Genomic DNA, 27,068 nt, shown 5'->3' with positions numbered 1-27,068 from the left:
AGGTTCTGCTTCTGGCTCAAAATGGCCTCTTCTGACTTAATTTTTGGGCAGGGTTCCTTGAGTTTCAACTCTTCACTCTTGGATATCCTAATAAACCAGACAGACTAGGGACTATACCATAGCTCTATAAGAATATATTTAAAAGGTAACTGATGAGATGAAAAATTTCAAATCACTGTTGAGGTCCTCCACAAAATTAGGGTTATTTCTCAAAATAAATCAGGGAGCTGTTCTCTAAATAATAACACTTGTAATGTGGATAGTGTAGAGGACAACATTCTCTGAATCAGGTTCTTTCAGATGTAATTTGATTTCCTATTAAAAGATGACAGTGCTGGCAGTGTTAATTACAATGTGTGTAATTAAAGCCTAGAAAATAAGAGCAGGGCCACACAGATTAAACAGTCTGTCTGCCAGTAAGTAAAATTGCAGAAGCACCAAATGGAGCCTGTTTTTCTGTGCCCTGCTCACAGAGGAGACCTGACAAGCATGAGAGAGCAGTTTGCACAAACAATGACAACTCCAAGTGAGTTGCAGAATATGCTGTTCTGGAAAATGGGTGTAAGCTCTCACTATTGGGTCTGATACTTATGAGGCTTCCTTCAGGAATCATATTTGGCTTTGGGATTATGGAAGTGAGAGGGAGACAGCATTTTTGTGACTAAGTAAATTCTTCCTATGCAATTTTCTGCTAACTTTTGTAACTAAAGACTGAGTTTATTTGTGCTTTCACATTTGACCTTTTAAATTGTAATTTCCTTGGAGCATTACTGTTGGAGGGATTATTCCTCTAGACATTATTTGGATACAAATTTATAGGATATTTCAGAGCTGAGCAGTCTTTAGGGGTTTTGTAAGTGCATTTAAGCATATCTTGTATTTTGTAGGTCATTGAGAACATCTACTGGAACACATTTTAGTTTGGTTACTATCTTTCATGACACGAATGAAGCAGCAGTTATGTTTTGCTCAATAAGTGCTGGGAGGAAAAGGTCCATCAGTGATGCATTGTCATGAGTTGGTATCATGCCGAGACAAACCAAAGAGGGGCTGGTTAGGGTTCTGAAACCTGAGGGAAACTATGCAAACAAATAATGGAATGGATTCAAATGGAAGACTCCCAGGATCTTAGATGCCTGTTGGATTAGAAGAGGAACTTTTTTCAAGATAAAAATGATTGAACCTCTGAAAATATAATATTCTTAAAGTGTATACAAAGCAAATATTGAAAATAGTTCTCAAATATGAATGTTATTAATATTATTCCAATTGGCAAGCAGTTGAGATTCACTTAAAAGTTCTCCCTGAGGGAAGGGTATCAGCGATAGAGAACATATAATGGCGCATTCCAGGACCTTGTGTAAGGTCAGCGACTTGTACTCCCTTCTCCCTCCAAAATAGGATCATCTCAGTACTGTCCTTTAAGGCTTCTCATCTCTAACCCTCGCTGAGAAGCAGAGGCTTCCATACTGTGTGACGCCTTATGAACCCAGGCTTTAGTGCTTCTGCAAATCTGCCTCTTCACCGTTTCTTGTGTCCACTTTGAATAAAATCTCTTCTTTACCTCAGCCTTTCCTTTGATGTAATGATATTGTTGCTCTGCCCTTCAAGATTTTCCTTACCAAACACTCCTTTTTCTTCAGGGTTCTGCCAGATTATTTAAAAGTCAAAGGTAGACTTCTTTCCAGCCCTCTCCCCGATAGGCTGTGTTATTTTTATGAAGAGAAGGGTGGAAAGAATTTCCAGGGAGGATATGGTTAGAGTTCTGAGTTTAAACAAATGTTCATCTATAAAGTTAGAGATGGCGTGACTTGAATTAGAGCAGGAAAGGTTTATGCCATGTGTATGAGAGCACAACATTTGTTTTATAATTTCTTAAAAATAGATTTACTCTAGGGAAATTTTTCAGTACTTTCTAAGTTTGAAATCATAATGCTTTTAAGCATATTTTAATCATTTGACTAATTTGTAAATTGAAAGGAAGAGATTTATAGACTGGCAGCAGAATGGTGGTTGTCTTGGCAACCATCCAGAACGAGGAACAATGAACAGTGTAGTGATATTTGGCTGAAGAAGAAAATAGGAGAATTAGCAGGAGCTGTCTTCCAATATGTGAGTGACTGACGTGGAAAAGATCATGTCAAATTGTTCAGTTGGTTTCAGAGCCGCTGGGACACTGGTGGGAGTTAAAGGGAGGCAAATTATTCCCGTCCTTAGAGATGTTTTTACATTTAGATGGATCTGCTATCAGAAGGATAATCTTTTCCTGGGAAGGAAGAAACCTCTTGAAAGTTTCAGGCCGGGGCATCAGCCTGTCTCCATAGTGAGACATAAATGAGCTCGTTCATTGGCTAAGGCAGCCATGGGCAAACTACGGCCCGCGGGCCGGATCCGGCCGTTTGAAATGAATAAAACTAAAAAAATAGACCGTACCCTTTTATGTAATGATGTTTACTTTGAACTTATATTAGTTCACACAAACACTCCATCCATGCTTTTGTTCCGGCCCTCTAGTCCAGTTTAAGAACCCATTGTGGCCCTCGAGTCAAAAAGTTTGCCCACCCCTGGCTAAGGGATAAGGCGAGATCGTCTCTGAAATCCCCACCCTACGATTATAAGTGTTAGATGGCCCATTCGGTGTGCATTTTTAAAAATTTGGCGTGAGTACTGTGGAAGAAAATTAACAGGTTGAATATCTACCTATACTCTTACAACAGATTATAGATATGCATCTTGAGTTTCTGTATGACAGTTTCCATAGTGGAATTCAATGAATGCCGTTTTTTAACATCACTTTCCCTTCTCTTTTTCTTTTACTTCCATCAGCTTTCTGTTCCCTCCCCTTCCTTCCCTTTACTTTGCCCCCTCTTAATCCATTCGCTTGAATTCCTTCCTTCTTTTCTTCTTTCTTTCTTATTAAATTTTCTCATCATTGGGCATCTTATTGAGCCTAAATTAAACAGAATAAAAGCTGTTTTCCCTACTCTCTTGTTATGTTATTATTTTCCAGACACATTAGCTTCCAGTGGCCACTGGCCTGAGAAGTATTGCATGGCCACAAACAAATGGTTCAGTGGCACCTCTGCCCCAAATGACAGTAGTGGTTGTGAAAGGCCGGCATCTGTCACTCTGGCGGAGCTGTTTGTCCCATGCGCTTTATGCACATTGTCAGTTTGGCCTATGACATTACTGGAACTCTAGTGTCACATGTGGGTATATGTTTTGTTCCCTGTAGAAAGTAGAGACATAATTGAAAATAAAGCTCTCCAGTGCTGTAAGTCTTGGCCCATGAGTGTAGAATAAAAGACTTAAACAGGTATTGTCTTGGCCAGATTGCATGTCCTCTGCCTCTGTGCCTCCTTCCCAGAGTTCCCGCTGCTGCCCCTGGGCCAACAGGGTCCAGGAAGAGGAGCTGCTGAGAATCACCCCAAAGCTGGAGAAGGTGGTAGCTAGGATGAACATGGAAGGGGGCCTCCACCTTTTGAAGAAGCGGAACAGCTGCCAGATGTGCACCAGTTACTCAGACAACCAGGATTGGCGTCCCTATTAATGGGCTAAGCACTACTCAGATAAGCAGGTGGTGTCCTTGGCCACAGTCCTCATCAAAGACTGGAAGTGGCTAGTGGACTCCCCTAGACTCCCCAAAGGAGAAAAAAGGAAAGGAAAGAGAAGAAGCCAAAAAGAAAGAAAATGGGCTTGACTCTTGCAATTGGAAGCCAGAGGCAGGCCTTTCTCTTCCAAGGAAAAAACAAGGGGAAGAGCCCAAAAGCCACGGATGGAAGGATCAAATGGCACACCAGAAGTGGAGACCCCCCAAAACACCCAGCAGCCCCTTGAGCTCCACCTGGGCTCCCTCCATCTGCCTCCTGGCACCCTGCTCTCTCACGGGGGACTCTGTCCTGGACAGTGTGTGAACACGCTCTCTGAGGCCTTGACAGCAGATGAGAAGGACTATGGAGTCACTGTCAAGATGGCATCAGGAATCAAAGATGATATCTAACAGGAACTCAAGAGCTGAGATATGAAGTACTGGAACCATGTGCACAGCTGAATCAGCAACCTCAGGGACCCCAGGAACCCCCTGCAGCAGGCCATGCTTCCAGCCTCTTTGACAATACGACAGCAGAGGAACTGGTCACTGGTGAGCTGAGGGAATTGACGATCGCCATGACCCAGGGGCTCTCTGTGAGCAAGAGATGGCCAATACAGGCGGCACCTACACTGACCTCTGCCAGTGCAGCAGAAGCAGGAAGAACTGTACTTATAACCAGGTGCAGCACAGCGCCCATGAGCCCATGACTACCTTTGCCTTAAGCAAGGAGTGTGGCAACCTTTGGATGTTCCCCTGATAGAACTGCCAGGCAGGGTTTCAGTGAACAAGGTGAGGAAGAACTAAGAGAAAGCACTAAGCCATTATAACTGGAGAAAAAAATTAAAGTTAAAATGGAGGTGAAAAAGATATTTTTCTTATTAGAAAAGGTTTCCATGCTGTTATCTTATCTCAGAGTCCAAATGTGTTCTTGATTCGTAAGGCAAGTTTGTCTCAACTATTCTGAGTACACTTAGAAGCAAGTAATTATAGAAATAACTAGGGTCTAAATAAGGTCATATTTTTAAATTAAGCTCAGTAACATGGAGTAGTATACACTGCATTTCCAAATGGCTCTCTCATTTTGCAGTGATTAAGGTCATAGACCTATAAAGCATTATTGCATTATCTCCACCTTGAATTATTACTTGTAACATTACGTTTGTTTCTATTCATATTTTATTTGTAAAAAGAAGAATTATGCTTTTTAGGTGATATTATTCATTTGGAATTTCCTACCTATCATTTTACTTTTAAGGAAAAAAATTTATATTATTTATATATGTGTATAATTATTCTCAGGACAGTAAATGACAAGAATAACAAGTGAATTATTGTGTTACTTCTCTAGGTGAAGACCCTGAAACAAGAAGAATGAGAACAGTGAAAAACATAGCAGACTTGAGGCAGAATTTAGAAGAGACTATGTCCAGTCTTCGTGGGACCCAGATAAGCCACAGGTTGTTTTTTTCTTCTTCTCAATTCTGCATATTTTGGGGCCAGTAAAGGACAAAACTTACCATTAGGCACTTAACTTCTTATCATGATAGAGAAGGAATTTTAGTTTTCCTTTACTATTTTCTCACTCAAATTTTACATGACAATCAGCGGGTTACTTCTCAGCACATACATGCGGACTTTTTTTCTCCTATCCACCTTTTTTTCAGTGTAATTTCCCATTCAAACTGAATTCACTACTGAAACTACCACCATCACTTTGAAGTAGACTTTTATGCCTGTGGAAGTTGCTGTTTAAATGCATCTGAGAAAGAGTGATAGAGAGACTTTCAAACATCATTGTAGCTAATTTCCAGAATAGGATAAATTCAATGTTTGTTGAGAATGTGGAACAATGTTTTTTTTTGTTGTTGTTGTTTTTTAATCTAAAATCTAATGATGGTCTCTCTTGAAAGCAAAAAACTGCAAATGAATGCCCTTTCCCACAATTTCACATATGCAGAGGTGTTTAGAATCTCATTATGAATGTATAATTTGGCTTTCCTGAAAATAACATTCTGCTAAGAAATGACTCTGAATCCTGGCCTTTCCTGTCTGGTGCCTTCGTGGTCATGGCTCCATGTGAACCACAGTACCATTGTTTCTCCATTTTATTTAACAGCACCCTGGAGACAACATTTGACAGCACTGTGACAACGGAAGTGAATGGAAGGACCATACCCAACTTGACAAGCCGTCCCACCCCCATGACCTGGAGGCTGGGCCAGGCGTGTCCCCGACTTCAAGCGGGGGATGCTCCCTCCCTGGGCGCTGGCTATCCTCGCAGCGGTACCAGCCGGTTCATCCACACGGACCCCTCCAGGTTCATGTACACAACGCCTCTGCGTCGAGCTGCTGTCTCTCGGCTGGGAAACATGTCACAAATTGACATGAGTGAGAAAGCAAGCAGTGACCTGGACATGTCCTCTGAAGTCGATGTGGGTGGATATATGAGTGATGGGGATATCCTGGGGAAAAGTCTCAGGACGGATGACATCAACAGCGGGTAAGTGACCCTGGGTCCTGCTCCCTCACAGAACTCTGTAAAGAGGAAAAATGGTCCACTCAGCTGTATTGGTTATAAAAAGAGCGTATAGCTTAGTTCACAAAGGCATTAGAAAAGGTGAGACATCTAATGTATTGGGGTATTCAGGTCCTCTCTTCTGCTCATTCGTGAAAAGTACAGTATCTAAAATTGCTAGAAAATCTTTTCCTTACAAGCCATTAAATGTTTCTATTTTTAGTTCAGGGAAACATGTGTCCTGTGTTTTTCAGAGTGATCTTTCACATGCTTCTTAAATAAGAGATTTTGTAGAGAAGGACAAGGGCAGGAGACAGAAGGATGTTTGCTCAACTGCTTGATTTTCGGGGGCTTGTCAAAGCTGCCTTTGCTTTGAGGTTCACATATTTTCTGGCACTCTTACATTTTGCAACTCCAATCTAACTTGAGAGAAAATCATTTTAGAGTTTAATGTTTCCGTCGATTTGTTGTGTTGATATCAGATTTGCTTCTTTCTCTTAATCCCTGTTTTCCTCATCTTTCCTATTAGATTACCCAAAAAATGTTGTGATTATAAAACTCTTAAAGTATTTTGGCAATTTGGAATATTTAGTTCAATCCGTGATGAGCCTCAATGGAGGCAATAGGATAGTTCTATTAATAGACTTTTATTAACAATTGTAATTGCCCTTTTGAATACTTCCTGTTACCTATTACACTGTTGTTAAAGATACTGATTCATTTAACCTTCCACCACCAGCCTTTAGGAGGTATTTTTGTACATGCTTGTTTTACAGATAGGGAAATTGATCCTACTCAGATCCAATTGTTTATGCTAAGAAAAGACCAGACTGGCATTAGAAATCGGGTGTGTCTGACTTCAAAACCCAGGCTCTGTGAATGCAAGGAAAAGCTTCCCAATTAACCTTACTATATTTTTTCATGTGAGTCTGGGTTTTGACCTACCCTTTATCCTTATACATCTGAGAGGACCAGTGTCAGAAATCATTCTACATGACTTACCCTTCCTGACTTCATTCCTGAAAAGCTTGTTTGAAGGGTGACAAGACCTAAAAAGTACAAAAGAGATTAAATCAGATTCATAGCTCTGCTCTGATATCCTGATAGCTACCAGTGCATTCCAGGTAGCCGCCTTACCAGAGTTTCTAACGATTTATAATGAGGGAGACAGATTATGGTCAATTAAGGTAGAAAGTAATTGAGTTGCCACTGGAGTCAGAGTTTCTAATTTAAATCGCTTTCTAGACTTTTCTCTCTGTGGACTCCTTAGGAGGTTAGTTTATCCAAATTCATTTTTGTCACCTGTAAAAAAGATAACATTGCAGAATCTCCACGAAATTATTTGGAATGAAGGAAATAACCCACAAAATTGAACATAGCACAAACCTTGTCACAGTATAAGTGATTAATAAGTTTATCATCATCATAATTACATTTGTAATCATTAATAATTATAATAAATGACTATTTAACATCACCTAGAAGGGAATATCCAGTTCAGGGAACAGGATGGCAACATAAGGATAAGTCATGAACTTTCTCTGCTCTGTATCTCCCTTCTTCATTTTCCATTCTTTCTTCTCTCCCTCCCAAATCCTCCGCTCTTTCCTTTCTCTAGTTCTTTACATGGGGACATATATGTGTATTCACTTTTTATATCTACCACTGGATGAAGATTTAATTGTATATATAAATATACACATATATGATTCATATATATACATATATCTACATACACACATCTGCGGTGAGTCTCATTATTTGTGGTAGTTATGTTCTATAAAGTGTGCACAAACAATGAATAGTGAATGTTGAATCACTCCTCTAGGGGAAATACAAATTTAATTTCCTTTGAGCCTTTGGCCGTAATATTTTCATCAATGGATCAATATATAATCTTGTTTCATGTGTATTTCAGTTGAAAGAAACCTCATTTATTATTTAATACATATTTGTTGATTCATTAATATTGAACAAACACCAACATCAGTATAGCTCATACCTGAATGAAGCTTAAGTAAGACATATTTTTCCATAAGACATATCACAGCCTTCTGACACACAAGACAGCTTTTCGGCGCTACATTTAAGGGACCATTTCAAATAGCAAAATCTCCAATAGAGGCAAAAATGTGAAAGGATACTTTTATTTTTGCAGTAAGAGAGCTGCAACAAGAAGGCAAAATGTCACCTTATTCGACCTCTGTTGGCAATATCCACATGGGCAGCTCAGACTTCTCCCTGCTCTGAGCATGTCCGTGAGTGACATGGAAGATCTGCAAGTACTGATTCGGGGGCTACACATTTTAGTGAGGAGCTAAATTCGCAAATGTGGAATTGGTGGATAATGAGGATTGACTCTGTTTATTTACACATACGGAACATGCTTATCTGGAGAGAGAAGGTGTATCAAGGGAGCAGTTTAACTCAGACATCAAGGGACATCCACAGAGCAATGTGTAATTTCAAAAGGTTCATACAGATAAAATTGAGCTGAGAGTTCAGAATAAGGAGAAAGCACTCAATCCTGGCATGAAATAGAATGGAATGAATAAGAAAAGGAAACACTTTAGTTCTGTTCCTAGAGAGATTCAAATAGCTAGAGAGGAGAGAAATATATTAAGAGAAAATTTGTAAGAAAAGTGTACATATTGCAGAAGATATTTAAAGATTAGATTTGAGAGACAGGAACTATTGTGACAGGCCTCAGTAACATTAACCTAAGAGATCTAACGTCTGTACTATACACAATGGAAAGCACTGTGTCTTAGAGAAGATTACCTAATAACAGCAGAATATGACAATGATGATGGTTTTTGGAAGACCAGTTTAAGGGAAATCTGCAAAATGGATTGAGGGAAGAAACTGTGGGGATAGATTTCAGGCACTATTACACGAATTTGGGTCCAAGTTTTAAGGTCAGAAATATAGGATGAAGTGGGGAGAGATTGATATAGGAGGTATCACAAAGGAAAATTTTGCAGACACAATGATGGGTGGCTCATGAGGGTATAATAGTAAGAGAGAAAGATAATTCAGACAAGATGCCCATTTTATAATCACAAGAAGTAGAAAATGATACCATTAAAGAAAATAGGCACACATAGAACTTGTGATATTTTTATTTTGGAGAGAAAGCAAAGAGAGGAGATGATAAGTACAGTTAAAATTGCAGAGTTGGAAACAAGGGTGTTACCGGACTGAAGGGGTCCATTTGCCTGAGCACATCAAAGCCCAATAAGACATGAACAGGAGTTTGCAGCCAGAAAAAAAAAGACTCATTAAGGAGATGGCACTATGCCTGGAGTCACAGGTAGCTCATGCTCAAAGACCTGGCTCCCGGATGGCTTCTGGGGGATGGGTTATATAGGGGAAAATCATTAATCATGGTGACCAACAGAGTGAGGGTGGTGGTATCTACTGACTGGTTGGTGCTAGAGTAGGGGTAATTGATTATTGCATTTGGTCCTGACGTCAGCCATGGAGATGCTCTGTCCAACTTCACAAGGACTTGCTCTGTGGGATTGTTCTGCTTGCTGGTTCTGGAGCTAAAACACAACTGAGGCCAAGATATTATGTTTAGTTTGACTGAAAACTCTGTCCCAATAGTCAGTAGACCCAAGACCTTGTTTCTAAGACTACTGGATGCTGACCAGAACTTCATAGTCTGGAGGGAAAGGGAGGTGGGTGAGTCAGGAGGTGGGTGGGTGGCCTCACCTATGAGGCCAGTTTGAGTTAAAGGGGGAAAAAATCAAAATAAAAAGCCAGATTAAAGAAAATAAGGTTTCTGCATGGTTACAGGGGGATAAAGCAAAAGTAACTTAAAACAAAACTAGTGTCCAGGCTAGAGATATAATGGAGGCTATGATCTCATATAGTAGAGAGTAGAAATTATGGGAGACATGAGGACTTCTCGGAGAAGAATAGGAAGAGAAGAGGAATAATGAGCTTAGATGTGTGTGTATGTATGTACAGGGTGTCCCAAAAGTGTATACACACTTTAACAGCTGGTAGTTCAATTTTGAAAATGAAATGCATTTTAATAAACACTGCCTTTATAATTACTCAAAGTGTGTGTATACATTTTTGGGGACATCCTACATGTATTGAAATTTTTTCTTGAGTTCATCCTATGTATCAAGCAACATTTTAGGCTTTGTGAGTGCAGTGCTTGTTAATTAGACACAATGTTTTTATATGTGCCCATTTATTCAGTAAATGGATAGTAATATATTGACATGTGTATGGGTGTATACATTCTTAGATAAGTAGTTTCTTAAACAACTGCTCTCTGCATATAATAATGTATATTACAGGCATACCTATACTCAGAAGAATTTTACGGGGCTCTGTTAGTTAACACTAACTCCTGTAACAGAGAAATCTCAAAATCTCAGTAACTTCACACAAAGTTCATTTCTCCTTCCTATAAAACCCTCACTGGTGTTTCTGACCTTCAGTTGGGGAATGTGCACTATAGAGCCTTTCATAGACTAAGGTGGCCGGTAAGTAATTTTGCTTTTATCCAGCCATGTTTCCAATGTCACTGGGCATTCATATTCAAAAGGCAGATGGCAAAAAAAGGAAGGGCCATGGTGTTAGACTATTTCATATGTACCAAGCCAGCAAGTGGTGCATGTGACTTCTATCCACATTCCTTTATCCAGAACAGCTGTGTGGCCACGTCTAACTATAAGCCAGGCCAAGACCAATAGTTCAGCTGTGCGCCAAGGAGGAAGTGGACATTGCTTTCATGAGAGCTGGCCAGTTTCTGCTTAATTCACTAAGAAGGAAAAAAAAATGTTATTCCCATTGTCGTTCCTACTCATTTCATGCTCCAGTAGAAACCCAATTCAGACTTCTGTTCTCTATTTTTGTGCCTTATCAGCCTTTCAAATGAAGTCTTGGAGAGTTCAACAATGAGTCCATTTAAATAAGCATCAGTGGTCCACATGTTTTATGTTGACCAGCAGTCATTCATATTTAGCTTATAAATAGACTAAATAAAAATAATACAGATTCACATGAAAACTTCCTCTGGTGGTGTTTACCTGCTTGGACTTATACATTTTCTGTTTCCCATGGTAGATAGCATACAGGATGCTGAAATTTAAAGAATGACTCAGAGTTCTGTTCCCTGGGCAGAAGGTGACTGACTAGACATGGTCAGCAGGTGTTATGCCTGGTCTCAGCGTAGGTCTGACTGGTGGGCTTTGTGTGGGGGACGCCCATGGCGTGCTGTACATCATTGCTCAACAGGTTACATAGCGTGCCATTGTTGGCATCCACAGGATGTACCCTGGAGTTTCAGCCATAATTAAAAGGTGTAAAGAAGAGAGGGCTAGAGACACTCCAGGGGAATTTTAATTTAATGGTGTTTTTCCTTAAGAAAAAAAGGGCACATAGATGTCTGTGCTATAATTCTTAAAAACGTTGAGTCATAGAGTTAACTTTCTGCTCCCAATTTTTGCAAATATGGTTTAGTGATTGAATGGACAAAGGACCCAGAAGACAGTACTATATGAAAATGTTTAATTTAGAATTTTTTTCTCATGTAACCACAAGGAATGTCATGAAGTAAATGGCAATGGAGTTTCATTTTTTCATGTACTGTAGAACTCTGAAAATTAATCAGCATTCTGAGAGTTCAAAATTCCTTGAAGCATGCAAAGGCTTATCTCTTTCTTCTCTTTTGAAAATTACTTTAAACACTTGGGGATGTGAATCTGCCAGTAATTAGGAATTAGTCATAGGAAGGCCTCTTGCTTCAAATGAGTCTCTTTGAAAAATTTTTTATTTATGAAGCAGAAGAGGCACAACCTGGAATATTGGGGGAAAGTTACTTATTTTAATTGAGTGGAAAGTGAAGTTATCAGCAGGTGTCTCAGTGATAAGTAGTCGGGGCAAGATTATAACCTAAAATTCTACTTTAAGTCACATTACTCAAACACAAAGAAATTTAATACTGTGGAATGAAGTTTTTAAAAAGAGAAGTGGATATTTTAATCCTGCTTCTTCCTTGATCCCCCCTCCCTTCTCCTTTGGTAAAGTTTGTGATGAGTGAAGCATGCATAACATTGGAAAGTGTGGGTTACCTGAGTTGGGTTAAAAAGACTTACATGGTAGCACAGCTCGTGTTGCTCAGTGGTTGAGTGTCAACCTATGAGCCAGGAGGTCACAGTCTGATTCCTGGTCAGGGCACATGCCTGGGTTGAAGGCTTGATCCCCAGTGGGGGGCGTGCAGGAGGCAGCTGACAGATGATTCTCTCTCATCATTGATGTTTCTATCTTTCCCTCTCCTTTCTTCTCTGAAATTAAATAAATAAATAAATAAATAAATAAAAATTTAGAAAAGATTTACATGGTAAACAACAGATTCCTAACTCTAATGCTTCCACTAATTTTATATTCAAGATATGAGTTATTTTTTAGTGAATGTAAGAATTCTAGTAGAAAAATAGCTGGTAAATCTAACCAACACTTATAAAGCTCTTACTACATGCCAAGGAAAAGTTCTGTGCTCTTAAAGTTTAAGTAACTTTAGGCAGAACTCAGAAAATTACTTAAAACACATTGTGAGAATTCAACATTTTTTGAAGCAAGCAATGGTGGACTTGAACCTAAGCAATCTGGCTCCCGTGTAAACTCTTAGCCATCATACTGATCCTGTGAGATTGTCTACATGTCTACTTGTACACATTTCTCTCCTAGGAGTTGTTGTTTTTGTTTGTTTGTTTGTTTTACAAAAAAATATAAATGAGCTTTATAGCAATCGTTCATTATCAGTGCAGTTTTCTCAGCTAGCACATTTGATCTAGGGGTCAATTCTAAATTCTGTCTGTGTTTATTGAAGGGATGATGCTGAACTGAAGGGAAATAAACACTTGAGAAGCCCTGTGTATTCATGTCATTAAAAATAGCTAATTGTGCCCTGGCCAGGTGGCTCAGTTTGTCAGAGCATAGTTCTGAACACGAAAAGGTTGTGGGTTTGATTCCAAATCAGGGCATATATCTATATTGCGGGTTTGGTCCCTAGTCTGAATGTGTAAGGGAGGCAACCAATTGATGTTTGTCTCTCACAGCAGTGACTCTCTATGCAACATCAATGTCTCTCTCTCTCTCTCTCTCTCTCTCTCTCTCTCTCTCTCTCTCTCATCAATTAAAAACATATCCTTTGGTGAGGATAAAAAAATAACTAATTGTAACACCCAAAGGCTAAAATGAGATATTGAGTATAAAATTATAGAATTCTAGAAAAATGTTTGGGAGAACCAAGATGGCGGCATAGGTTAACGCTGGAGTTTGCTGCTTTGAACAACTACTTCAAAAGTGAAACCAAAAAACGGAAGGGACATCACCCAGAACCACAGGAACGCTGGCTGAGTGGAAGTCCTACAACTAGGAGGAAAGAGAAACGCATACGGACACTCAGAGGAGGCGCAGTGCTGAAGTTAAATTCTGAGGTGCGGAGTGCTCGAAGCGGGCTGGCGGCTGAGGGCGCGGTTGGCGTTTTCAATCGGGAGGGAGTCGCAGACTCTGAGCTCCAGATACAGGTGAGTCTTTAGGGACCCAGACTGAAACGGGAGAAGCGGGACTGTCTGGCTTCGGTCAGAGCGAGTGCAGCTTTCTCTCCGAGGTTTGCAGCGGGGCTGGGACTCAGAGAGGCAGAGCCCCTGGGGACAGGACTGAGAGCCGCCATAACTGCTCTCTCAGGCCCACTCTGTTGATCCTGTGCGACCCGCCCCGCCCAAGCCCTGCACACAGGCATTTGCCGGATAGCCTCAGGCAAACGCTAGATTAGCGCCTCCCTAGAGGACAGAAGTTCTCTCACTGCAGACACAGCTGATTCTCATAGCCACTAGGCCTGGAGGTCAAACCCTCCCTGGTATTAGCTACAACAATCAAGGTTTAACTAAGACCACTAGGGGGTGCACCAAGGAAGCATAACAAAATGAGGAGACAAAGAAACAGGACAAAATTGTCAATGGAAGATATAGAGTTCAGAACCACACTTTTAAGGTCTCTCAAGAACTGTTTAGAAGCCGCCGATAAACTTAATGAGATCTACAAGAAAACTAATGAGACCCTCGATCTTATATTGGGGAACCAACTAGAAATTAAGCATACACGGACTGAAATAAAGAATATTATACAGACTCCCGACAGCAGACCAGAGGAGTGCAAGAATCAAGTCAATGATTTGAAATGCGAGGAAGCAAAAAACACCCAACCGGAAAAGCAAAATGAAAAAAGAATCCAAAAATGCGAGGATAGTGTAAGGAGCCTCTGGGACAGCTTCAAGCGTACCAACATCAGAATTATAGGGGTGCCAGAAGATGAGAGAGAGCAAGATATTGAAAACCTATTTGAAGAAATAATGACAGAAAACTTCCCCCACCTGGTGAAAGAAATGGACTTACAGGTCCAAGAAGCACGGAGAACCCCAAACAAAAGGAATCCAAAGAGGACCACACCAAGACACATCATAATTAAAATGCCAAGAGCAAAAGATAAAGAGAGAATCTTAAAAACAGCAAGAGAAAGAAACTCAGTTACCTACAAGGGAATACCCATACGACTGTCAGCTGATTTCTCAACAGAAACTTTGCAGGCCAGAAGGGAGTGGCAAGAAATATTCAAAGTGATGAATACCAAGAACCTACAACCAAGATTACTTTATCCAGCAAGGCTATCATTCAGAATTGAAGGTCAGATAAAGAGCTTCACAGATAAGGAAAAGCTAAAGGAGTTCATCACCACCAAACCAGGATTATATGAAATGCTGAAAGGTATCCTTTAAGAAGAGGAAGAGGAAGAAAAAGGTAAAGATACAAATTATGAACAACAAATATGCATCTATCAACAAGTGAATCTAAGAATCAAGTGAATAAATAATCTGATGAACAGAATGAACTGTTGATTATAATAGAATCAGGGACATAGAAAGGGAATGGACTGACTATTCTTGGGGGGGAAAGGGGTGTGGGAGATGAGGAAAGAGACTGGACAAAAATTGTGCACCTATGGATGAGGACAGTGGGTGGGGAGTGAGGACGGAGGGTGGGGCGGGAACTGGGAGGAGGGGAGTTATTGGGGGGGAAAAAAAGAGGAACAAATGTAATAATCTGAACAATAAAGATTTAATTAAAAAAAAAAGAATTCTAGGAAGTTATGGTTGAAGTATAGGTTTTGAATCTTCCAAATTTCCTACAAAAACAGACAAAGCAACAAGATAGCAAAGATGAAAAATTGTGATTACTCTTTAAACACCCCAAAGAAGATGATACAAAGTATAACCTCAAACACAAAGTATGAGCAATTAGGGATGAACAGCCAAGAGCCAGGGGACCAGCATGGTCTCAGCATGTGTGTAAGAAGTAACACAGGGGAGCAGTGGGGCATCTGATAACATTGGAAACAGAAGAACCCAAGAACAGCCCGGAGAAACTGAGGAGAAAACACAGGGGAGACTTAAAGATTGCTGAAGCTGGGCGACCAGCCAAGGAGAGGAAAGGTTGGAGGTCATGTCTGAGGGGAATGGAGAAATCTCCTATGAATTTATTAAACTGTCCAGGTACAGCTCCCTTTGAGGGCAGGATCCCAAACTGAACAGGATGTAGCAATCAAGGTAAAAATGTTGTCCAGCTAAAAGGAGGAGATGGGAACAGAGTCCAAAATTCTCTAAAGCTAATTACCACATTTTTAAGCACTACACAAAAATAATAGAACCAGTAACTGTGAAAAAAACTAAAAAGGTTTTTAAATCAAATTTCTGATATGTAGAAAAATTAATTTCACATGAAAACAATCAAGAGAAAAGTATCTGGATGAAACCTCATATGCAACACATATAACTAATAACAGATTAGTAACATTGAGGAAAGTAAAAAAAAAAACCAACAAAACAGACTGTCATAGTAAAATGAGCAAAAGGCATAAACAGACATTTCAAAAACAAAACAAAAATGGCCTATAACAAAGTAAAAATATGATCCACCTGCTTCATAGTCTGGATGGAACTTGTAAATTAAAACCAGAATGAGAATTTTCATCCATGGGCAAGTAGAAGTTTATTCTGAAACTACTTTGAGAACTGTTTGTCTGTGACTAGTAAGATCGAACACCTTTGGGTCTCTCTTAGGACCCGGTGATTCTCTTCCTGGCTATAGACTTTAGATAAGCTCCTGCCTGTCAGCACAAGGAAATGTGTGCACACAGGTGTTCATGGCAGCCAGAGGACAAAGACAACTCCAATGTCCATAGTATTGAAAGGGATTAATACACTGAAGTGCATGGGTAGAACAGAGCTGCATGTCTGTGAAATGAGTAGTACATCGCGATAGATGATTTGCAAAAATGTCATTTTGAGTGAAGGAAAGTAGTCACAAAATAATACATACGGTATGATTCAGTTTATTTCAAGTTCAAATCCAAGTGATGCTAAACAATATGCATTATTAGGGATGCATGTCCATGTGGTAAAACCATAAAGGAAAGTGAAGGAAACCTGAACACAAAATCCAAACATGGTAGATATCTCTGGAAGAGAGGTTTGGGGATATGATTGGAAGGAGCCTATATGGACATTGAGGAAATTGGAAATGTTCTATTTCTGATGCCAGGTAATAAGCACATGAAAGTTGATATTATTTTTATTATTTAAATGTACTGTTACACTTTATGTACTTGCATAAATATATTTCACTGTACATCTTTCCTTTAAAAGCACAGAGTAGTTATGATGGTAGCGTTATATATCTTTATGTTGATTGAGAAAGTAGGGTTGAACAACATACGAAAATGAGGTTTTTTTTACAATTTTCTCTTATTTCAGACAAAATTAGAGGATGGTGATGCAGATTCATGTATTTGAACTGACACCATCTTCTAATAGTTGGGGGTGGCGAGTGACAAGAAGAAAGCGTAATATCTCTGGATTGTTGAATGGGTTGATGGTATGTTTCACATAACTATATTAGCACGTGCAAAAGGAGCATGAGCTTTAGCGGTGAATATAATACATGCTCAGTTTATGCTATATTTGATATGATTAGGGGAAAGCCACATATTTATGCCTAGGAAGCAGTTTAATATCCTAGAACAGGGTTGGCCATGGGACCCGGAAATATTAACTTGGAAAACAGACACCTAAAGGAAGTATGCTGCAAGTGTGTAAGGTTTCTCTGCTCAGAACCAATGAACTTGTATGTATATATGCATAACCCGTGGGCACAGACAATGGGGTGGTGAGAGCCTGGGAGGGGAGGGGGGCAGGAGCCGGCTGGAAAAGGTTAATGGGGGAAAAGGAGGACCTATGCAATACCTTCAACAATAAAGATTTTTTAAAAAAGAAGAGAGGTGGCAGTGGAAGGGAGGAGGGATTAGAAATGCTTTGTGAGACTATTGGGTTTTTTGAATGGGAATCATTTTATAGCTTAAATAACTTGAACATAAATTTAAAATTATCCTAAGATTTTTATAGTTTGAGAGAATTTATTTTTGTCTTTAACCTTCACAAGTTTCCTTTGAATTTTTTTGTTTGTACCAATCTTCCTTGTAACTATTACTTCTTCTCAAACTCATCTTGGCTGATAGTTCTGAAGTTTAGATATAACATTATTAGGAAAACCTTTTCTTAAAATTCCATTATTCTTTCAAAAAGATACCCTAACATTTATAGCTCCCGGATTGTAGCATAATTTTTCTAGAGGAACTATGAAATTTATGGGTTTTTTTTTTTAGATATTTAAATCCTCTGGAAAGAATGAAAAGAAGGAAGAATTACTAAGAAAAAATTTAATCTAAATTTGTTTACTTGTGTGATGCCTGTTTAAATTTTTCAAATACAAACTCATGGTTCTATTATGAAAATGCCCTGCCAACATTCAAATGAGGGAGTGTCTGTAAACAGAGAAATTATATATACACTGACATTTTTTGGTTCAATTAATAGCTCTTATAAACATATTTGATATTTACCTGGCAAATGGAAGGGCCAAAGAAAAACTAATATGCTTTGAAATGCTTCCTGAAAAAATTATTTCTTTCTAATTCATGGAAAATTTAAATATATGAGTTTTTTAATTTTGATAATTAGTTTTACAATAGTCTTGTCTATAGAAACTTAAGTATTGAAAAACTGGAAGGTTATGTCTTTAATAGAATTGCTCTTTCATCTATTTCCTTTTACATGTGTCACTATTATGGCTCAAGTTGCTGAGGTCAGCTATGATAGTTTCTTCCTACAAAATAGAAGCCTTTTAAATTCTACTAAACAAACATTTAATATATTTGTTGATCCCAAATTTATATACAAAACACTTTGCTAAACTCTTTTGGAGATACACAGATGAATAAGACAGACCAGTAAGATGTAAAACATACCATGTAAGCATTGTTACAATTTCCTGCAGAGGTTAAATGTAGGATTAAGCATGTTGATAGCTTAAAAAAAAAAAAAAGGAAGAATTTCACTTGTCTGGAGAAAAGATATCCACCACCCTAAACCTTTTAAAACACAATTTTAAATATATTTTTTTATTGATTTTTTACAGAGAGGAAGGGAGAGAGATAGAGAGTTAGAAACATCGATCAGCTGCCTCCTGCACATCTCCCACTGGGGATGTGCCCGCAACCCAGGTACATGCCCTTGACCGGAATCGAACCTGGGACCTTTCAGTCCGCAGGCCGACGCTCTATCCACTGAGCCAAACCGGTTTCGGCAAAAACACAATTTTAAAAAGAGAGTGAATGAGAAAAATATTTGCTACTAAACCATTTTACTTTATCTGAAAATACATACATTCCACCTTAAGAAAAAAGGCAATAACATTTAGAAGGACAACTATCCCTTTACTCTAATTGTCCCATTTTGTACAGGCAATGATGCTCCCAATCATTATCAAAACAGTTAGACTATATTCAATATTTCCAATTTAAAAGAGTATTTCAGTGTTCTACACATTTTGTCATCTTTGAATTTTTAATTTTTGTGGAACTAAATTCTTTAGTTATCAAGAAACTTAACCATATTATGAGGATATAATGCATCATGACTTAGTGTTATTGTTTTGTATATAAAATTCATATATTTCCTTTTTAAAATATATGAGAGGCTTTGTGAACAACAAGTAGCTATTATTTATAGGGTTCTTACAGTAAGAGCTTTATGTATTCTCTAATTGTCGTAAAACCTGTCTGCACTAGATTTTATTCTTCCCATTTTCAGAGGAAGAAATTGAGGCACAGTTTATGAGACTCGTTCAAGGTCCTTCAACTAGTAAGGACAGAATTTACTAATCCTGTAAGCAATTAGCCGATTTCACAATTCTACTGCAGCAGTTTGGTGAATGTTCAGGATGATCATGATTACATTTGTTGATACAAAAAAGAGAAACCAACTTGAATTTGCTTAAGCACAATGGTCACCTATTATAAAGAAGCAAGGATGACTCCCAGAACCCAAGGGCAAGTTGTGAAGCTTTAGCCACGGGGCCAAGGGTCTCTGCTTCTTTTTGTGCACCTGTGCCATTGATTTTACTCTGCTGACCAGCTTTCTCTGTAGCTCTTCGCATGTAGTGCTGATAAACACCCGTAGCTCCTGGGTCTTCATTATCATCCACTCTATCCACATGGAAAGACTATGTCTTTATCCCAATTCTCAAGGGGGAAAAAAATCAGCTTAGCATGGAATGTGAGATTAAACACCCTGTTCTCATCCTCCTTGGTCCAGCAAGCAAGATTACCTAATAGTAACGTGACTGAGGCTGTACTGACCCTGAGTAATGGTGGTGGCCCTGAGATGTGGGGAGCCGGCACGGCCATGGCATACTCATGCCAGCTCAACCTGGTTCAGTGACCCTGAGTGGGGGCGATGAAAGGCTTAGAAATGACAGACAAGAGAATGAAAGCTGGGTCTCGGTGGGACGCTGCTCCTCTGATGGACCGCGCCCGTGCCCACTAGCCATGTCTTTATTTTATAACAGATGCCACGAGGCAAAGTAAGGGCGTGATCAAGATGTTTACAACATTCTCGATGGTTTCAATCCTACTCAACTACATGCACCTGAACTCTATCAAGCCCACATCACTCAGGCACGTGGGGCCACGTGTTCGGACCACAGGCTCAAGCTTACAACTGTAGCTGTTGGCTATGATTGTGCTGGGAAGGCTCTGCCCTCCAAGCTGGGACTTGCACGTGGCCATGAGAGGATTGTGCCCTCTCCTCAGTCCAAGGCTTGAACCTGTCCAAACACTGTAGCCGCGCCCCATACTGTGATCATAGGAAAATAGATCCCAGACAGGACATGGGCAGACCGCGTGGTCCTTCAGTTCAGAGAGCAATGCCTGGTGGTTAAGATCATGGTTCCTGGAGCAAACTTTGTAGATTCATTTCTCAATTCTGCCATGACTGTTTGAGTGACCTCGTGTAAGTCCTAACCTTTCGTGCCTACTTATTTCTTTATCTCTAATGTGAGCATAAATAATGTTATAACATGTGAACTATTTGAAAAGTTCCTGGCAACATATTAAACATTTGATACATCTTGGTTATTAGCTTCTGATAATGGCCAACTGTAGCATATATTCCACTTGTCAAATAAAGTAATTTAAAGTTTAGTAATGTTCCATTACTCTTGTGACCATCAATGCTTCAAAAAATAAAATGATGTTGCTTTTATTTTGCTAAGCGTTATTTTATTTACAAGCCTATTCAAAATACAGATTACAAAAGGGGGAAAACAGAAGGTTCTATAATTGGCTAGTTACTTATTGTAGTAAGGAAGACTGATTTCCTAATAAACTTGAAAAGATCTTCTAATTATTTCTGGTGAGTATAATGTTTATGTAGAAAAAAACTATAATAGAGAATATTTGCATAATTATTGAAAAATGTGAACACAGTGTGTTTATTAACTGCAATTGTCAGATGAGCTCATTTAGTTTTCTGCTGACTCATCACACATTTATTTTCAGGTACATGACAGATGGAGGACTCAACCTGTACACTAGAAGTCTGAACCGAATTCCAGACCCAGTGACTTCCAGGGATGCCGCTCAGAGAGGTGTTCACGATGTGACTGTCGATGCAGACAGGTAATGCCATCAGCATATATGATAATGAGGAGTGTATTAAGCAATTTCATAAATGAGATCCTAGGAGTTTTACAGTATAAATCAGTGGACTTTTATTCTTATATAATCATTATTTTGGAACATTTAAAAAAACTAAGGTGATTTCACTTCAAGACTTTAAGACTTCAAGAGTTTTTAAACTCTGTATACTGAAAAAATTTGCATTGCTGGTGAAAATATTTAACACATTTCAGGTTACATGGCAGCAAGTTTTAATAGATCTAAAGCAAAATTATAAACATAGACTTATGTTCTTTATTTAAAAAGAACCCTGTCTGATAAATTCCTTTCGATTTCGATACCCTCAGATGTACCTGGAGGCTAATGATATAAAGATTAAAACATAATTCAAATGATCAGGTACAGTAAGCTTGATGCTTTTCTTGAGGGGTTTGTTGAAAGCATACAACTCTTGCGTTAGGCTAATTTCTGATTCATAATTGTTTCATATTGCTTAAAGGTAGGTGTGTGTGTGTGTGTGTGTGTGTGTGTGTGTTTGCTGGACATTGTTTTGTCAATTTTATCAGAATCACTGCTGTTCGAGAATATTGTCTGTGTAAAACAATGCTGTAAGACATACTTCTGACCTAATTTTGCTCCCTCTACACTCAGAATTTTGACTTTATTGGGTGGGAAGGGAGTACCCGTTTCCAGCACCACTATGCATCAATACGTAGAGTGGTCCTTTAGCCCGGCATTATGAAAAGAACAGGAGGTTAAGATGCCAGGCTCCCATATTCTGAAACAAGAGCTGGCTGCTTGTCCTTCGTATGCCACTTGGTGTAAGGCACACGGGTACAGTCATGGGGTGTCCGGTAGGCTGGCGCGTGGCTTGGGTAGTAGAGAGCGCTGCTCTCTCAGCTTCCTTGTTGGTGCTCTGCTATTTGGATATAAAAAAGGACCTAATGCTGCTTGCTGCAGCCTGCCTACTCTATGGGGTGGGGTGAGGAGGAGCCATGGAGGGAGAGGGGAAGGGCTCGAACATGCCTAGCACCTCTGGAAGTCCGGTCACTCAGGATGGGGCCCCAGGGTGGCTTTGCAGGACTGGCCACCAGGCTGCTTCCTTGTGGCTTCCTGAGCCAGATGACAGGTGCTGGTGCCGCTGGAGGCCTGGGGAGATTCCAGGTGCTCTGGGGACTCCAACACGGTGGCCATGAACCAGAGAGTGAACTTCCCGGAAAAGAAGCTCGCCCACTGATGAGCCAGGTGAGCCTTGGGGAGACCCGAGTGGTAGAAAGTGGCTTCCCCAGGGTACTTGGCACTGGCAGAGGAGCTGTCACTGGGAGTGGAACCCAGGTGGCGCTGGTAGTAGTCATGGGTGGCCACGAGCGAGCTGCTGGAGGGGAAGGCTGCCGTGCTCTTCTTGCTTGTAGATGGGTGCGAACCTGGGTGACCACCCCTCAGGGACCTTGGGGTATGATCACAGGTGGCGGGAATGGGATGCTAGGCTGGAGAGCCCATTTGCTCCACAACCAAGATTGTGGGGGCCTTTTTTTTTTGTCCAGTGCTGTTTAGTGAGTCCATCATCACAAAGAAATAGGAGCTGGGCATGATTCCTGTGCATTTTAGTACAGCCAACTGCAAAGGCTGGGCAGTTAATTCTCATGTTAAACTTTAGCTTCTCCTCTATCAAATGCTGATCTTTTACCTTCTGTTGGCCAGAGGAAGTGTAGACACTCATACCACTCTTCTAGTCTGTATCCCAGAGATGTGTGTGTGTGTGTGTGTGTGTGTGTGTGTGTGTGTGTGAGAGAGAGAGAGAGAGAGAGAGAGAGTTATCAGTGGCTTATGAAAATTTTTGCCACCCCCTACCCCAGAATTCCTCTGCAGCCATTTCCCTGGCTGACTCGTTCACCAACTTTTCTGCTTTTGCACTGATGCTTTCTCTGCGGGGAGTGCCCTTCTCTACATTCACTGATTTATTGCCTCCATCGCAGCATTTCTGTTGCAGCTTAATGTTACCTCTCAGGGAAGTGTTTCCAGAGTAGCTAAGACATTTCACTTCCAGTCACTTTCTCGGCCATTACTTTATACCATTTTCTTCAATTTACACATCACTTCTTGAATATATCATACTTATATTTATATTTATTTTATATCTCCCTCATGACAATGTGAGCCCATGAATGCAGAATTCTTGTCATATTTGTGATATGTCGAGCCTTTAACAGATGTATGTGGAATGAATGAAAACAGGAGTGAATATAGGCTACATACTCAAGTAGGCTAGCAATACCGTCCACTGGTAGAGAGTCAAATGATGCCGGGAAAGAGCCAGGACCCTGCAAAAATATTATGTAAGAGAGGGAATGAGTTTTGTGGAGAAATAAAAAGCAGCGATTAGAGGGGAAGAAATCCAAAGTGTGGACAACATTTTGAATCTAATGGCCTTACCCATTATTAGCTGATAGTGGGAAACATTAAAGAGGGGGGAAATGTGTTGGGTTTGGGGAACTGAGATTATTGTGACAGAACCTAGGAATTCATACAGAGGTGATGTATTTTGGAGGCAGTTGGGATAACCAGCTCTCTTGCTCCTTTAAGGCTCCAGATTGGGGCCTGAAGGAGGAACCTCAGTTCACAGAAAGACCCAGGTGTGCACTAATCAACTGGAACCTATGAAAGCAGTGGTTCTTCAAGTGTGCCACCTGGGCCAGCAGCTTCAGCACCACTTTGGAACTCATCAGGAATGCAGAGTATCAGCTCCATCCAACACCTACTGAATCAACAACTCTGTGGGTGGACCAGCAGTCTGAATTTAGCCAGTCATCCCAGTGATTCTGATATACTCTAACGTTCTCAAACCACTATCTTAAAATTAACAGATAGATGCCAGGCCTATGGAAACAAACACTTAACATAAAATAGACATTTTAAAGTCTCTTATTTGTTGTATTAGCTGTGTTTGGTCAAGGGAAAGAGAATATCAAAATAAAAATGGCACTAATCTTTAAAATAGATAAGCTAATGATATGTCGCACCTGAAATAATTGTCTTGAGTTAGATTCAGCTTTGGACAATTATGTGTTTTGAAAGAATTATGTAATTTAAGAAATACAAAAATACACTGTAGTCACTTGTGTATATTAAACAGCAAAAATATTATAGCGAAAAATCCTACCATTAGCAGAGCTGGGACCTTCTCCTTTATTATAGACTAGAGGCCCAGAGCATGGGAAATCATGCACTGGTGGGGTCGTGGCCTGTGGGGATCGCCTCACTGTGGGAGCACTGCCCATCCAGGTCAGCTGAGCGGCTGTGGACCTGCCCTCTGAGTGGCTGCTCTCTGGTCTGGCATCTTCTGTGGAGCCGGAGCACTCGCCTCTCCAGGGGACCTGATTGGGGCCAGGCCCAGGGGCAATAGCACTGAGAGGAAGTGGAGTAGGCCTCAGTCCCACTGTGGCCACAAACCCGCCTCCCAGCCTCCGGGATCAGCTCTGAGAGCCCGGGGGCAGCGCTACACAGCCCGCAGGCCGTCCAGAGAAGGCAGCAGGAAGTGAGGAAGAGGAGCCTGGGATGAGGAGGCTACGATCACAGCCTGAGTTCCTCCCTGTCAGCCTGGGGTTTGCAGTGAGAGCAGCCACTCATCCCAGTCAGCCGAGCGGTGCTCCCACTGTGGTAGCACACTGACTCCCACCCCACCCCCTAGTGGTCAGTGCATGTCATAGCAACTGGTTGACTGGTTGTTCTGGTCATTCCACTGTTTGGTCGCTGGGCTTTTATTATATAGGATAGATCTGAAGTTCTTTTATTTATTTATTTTTAAAATATATTTTATTTATTTTTTTATAGCGAGTAAGGGAGAGGGATAGAGAGTTAAAACACCGATGAGAGAGAAACATCAATCAGCTGCCTCCTGCACACCCCCTACTGGAGATGTGCCTGTGACCAAGGTACATGCCCTTGACTGGACTCAAACCTGGGACCCGTCAGCCTGCAGGCCGATGCTCTATCCAGTGAGCCAAATCAGCTAGGGCAGTCTGAAGCTCTTTTAAAGTCCTATATTCAGGAAATGATTCACAGTGTATATCTTTTTTAAATTGTATTGTCTTAAATATTATAATTGTGTAAGTCCATCTGTTAATTTAAAATACTTCCTTATACAGGATGCTGTTTCATAAAATTTTCTTAAAATTCTGATACCCATCCCAAATAGGATAGGCAAGGATAGCTACAAGGTAATTAATACCTCTGGTTTTACTCAAAAAAGATACTGAGAGGTCCTTCAGTTCAAAATAAAACCTCCTTAACTTTATTTATTGCAGTGCTCTTTAAGTATTTTCCATCACAGATTCCCCCATTTTTTCTTCTATAATGATATTTCATCTGTTCCTGTAGTATTTTAGGAAATGCTGGAACTATAGGAGGTAAAAGACCCAAGTCTTTGAGCTATTATAGCCACCAAATGAATTTTAGCCTAACTTCCTCACTTGGTGACTATAATAGCACAAAGGCTTGGGTCTTTTACCTCCTAGACTTCCCATTTCCAGCTACCTTAGTGATGGTGTTTTAAATAATATGAAACATATTAGTAATTGTTTTATTTTAGTAAATTGGTAAATGATAAGGCCTGTGATAGATAATTCACTGATAAGAAAGCTTAAAAGCAAAAAACAACAGTGCTTTATTAATTTTTCATATTTCTTAGATGCAAAAGCTGCATCAGTGAAAATGCACTGACATAATGGCAAAGTAGCCAGCTGGCTGGAATAGCAATGGACCTGGATTGTTTGTGTTGCTATAGTGGATGTTGTAAGTTCCCCTTTGATCAAACTCTGGTTAAAATGTGATGGCCAAATAGAACAGCTGATTTCCTCTTCCCAGCGGGTTGAAATGGCCTCAAAGACAATAGGAGGGCTTTCAACAGCCAACTGGAGTGTTTTTTAAGTATTTTATTACTCAAAAATATTGTAATTCCTTTATTTTCCATATCTATCCAACACCAACCACATTTCCTTGTTAAGCTAAGAAAATATTACAGAATGGGACTATACCTTATAGACATATTGGAGACTCTCTAGAAATGTCAGAAGTAAATTCCTAACAGTTAAAATATGTGGGCTTTATCCATTTGGCTCTGGTTGTAATGAGGTTAATTATAACTCATATACACTTAAAATTGGGTTGTGCCATATTTAAAAGGTAATTTTTGGGGAAAGGAAGGGGATTGTTGTTGCTTTGGCCTTTATTTACTCCTATTATTGTCTTTACACTGACTTCTATGCTAGCATTAACAAATATTTGATTAATAAATATATAATTACCTCTTAAGTGCCTGACAGCAGAATAGCACCTTGGGTAAAAATTAAATAAATAATAAAGATGAAAGGCCCTGAGTTTGATGGTTAGAGAAAATAATGTAAAAAAAAAAAAAAAGTGATAATAAAATAGACCAAGTACAATAGATGTGTATACAAAGTACCTTACAAGCATCAAAAGGAAATAAATAATAATTTGTACACCAAAACCAGTTTGGCTCAGTGGATAGAGCGTCGGCCTGCGGACTAAAAGGTCCCAGGTTCGATTCCGGTCAAGGGCATGTACCTGGGTTGCGGGCACATCCCCAGTGGGAGATGTGCAGGAGGCAGCTGATCGATGTTTCTAACTCTCTATCTCTCTCCCTTCCTCTCTGTAAAAAATCAATAAAAATATATTAAAAAAAAATAAAAAAATAATTTGTACCCTGAAGACTTCAACAAGCAGTATGATTTAAATGGGCCCATAAAGAAAGCATGAGCCTTTTCTACATGTAGTCTGGAAGAAATCAGAAAGAATGCAGGAGTAAAAGAGCAGGGGTATATAGAAAAATTTGGTTTAGGAGATGTT

General features: G+C 39.9%; 1 protein-coding gene and 1 pseudogene across 2 annotated transcripts in view; both read left to right on the top strand.

The window, feature by feature from the left end:
* Positions 1 to 27,068, top strand: part of NAV3 (neuron navigator 3) — a 350,115-nt gene that overhangs the window by 184,847 nt on the left and 138,200 nt on the right. The window contains exons 10-12 of the mRNA XM_081083380.1: positions 4,941 to 5,049; positions 5,709 to 6,092; positions 21,084 to 21,203. Coding sequence (XP_080939506.1) covers positions 4,941 to 5,049; positions 5,709 to 6,092; positions 21,084 to 21,203 — 613 coding nt within the window. The remainder of the gene's footprint in view (positions 1 to 4,940; positions 5,050 to 5,708; positions 6,093 to 21,083; positions 21,204 to 27,068) is intronic.
* LOC308512152 (transcription elongation factor A protein 3-like) lies at positions 3,259 to 4,349 on the top strand (annotated as a pseudogene). The gene has a single exon. The product of its transcript is annotated as a transcription elongation factor A protein 3-like (transcript).

Source organism: Myotis nattereri (assembly GCF_964212035.1).
Source record: "Myotis nattereri genome assembly, chromosome: 2".
Lineage (NCBI taxonomy): Eukaryota > Metazoa > Chordata > Mammalia > Chiroptera > Vespertilionidae > Myotis > Myotis nattereri.
The sequence above is the reverse complement of the archived record's forward strand: the minus strand, read 5'-3'. Positions and strand labels throughout refer to the sequence as shown.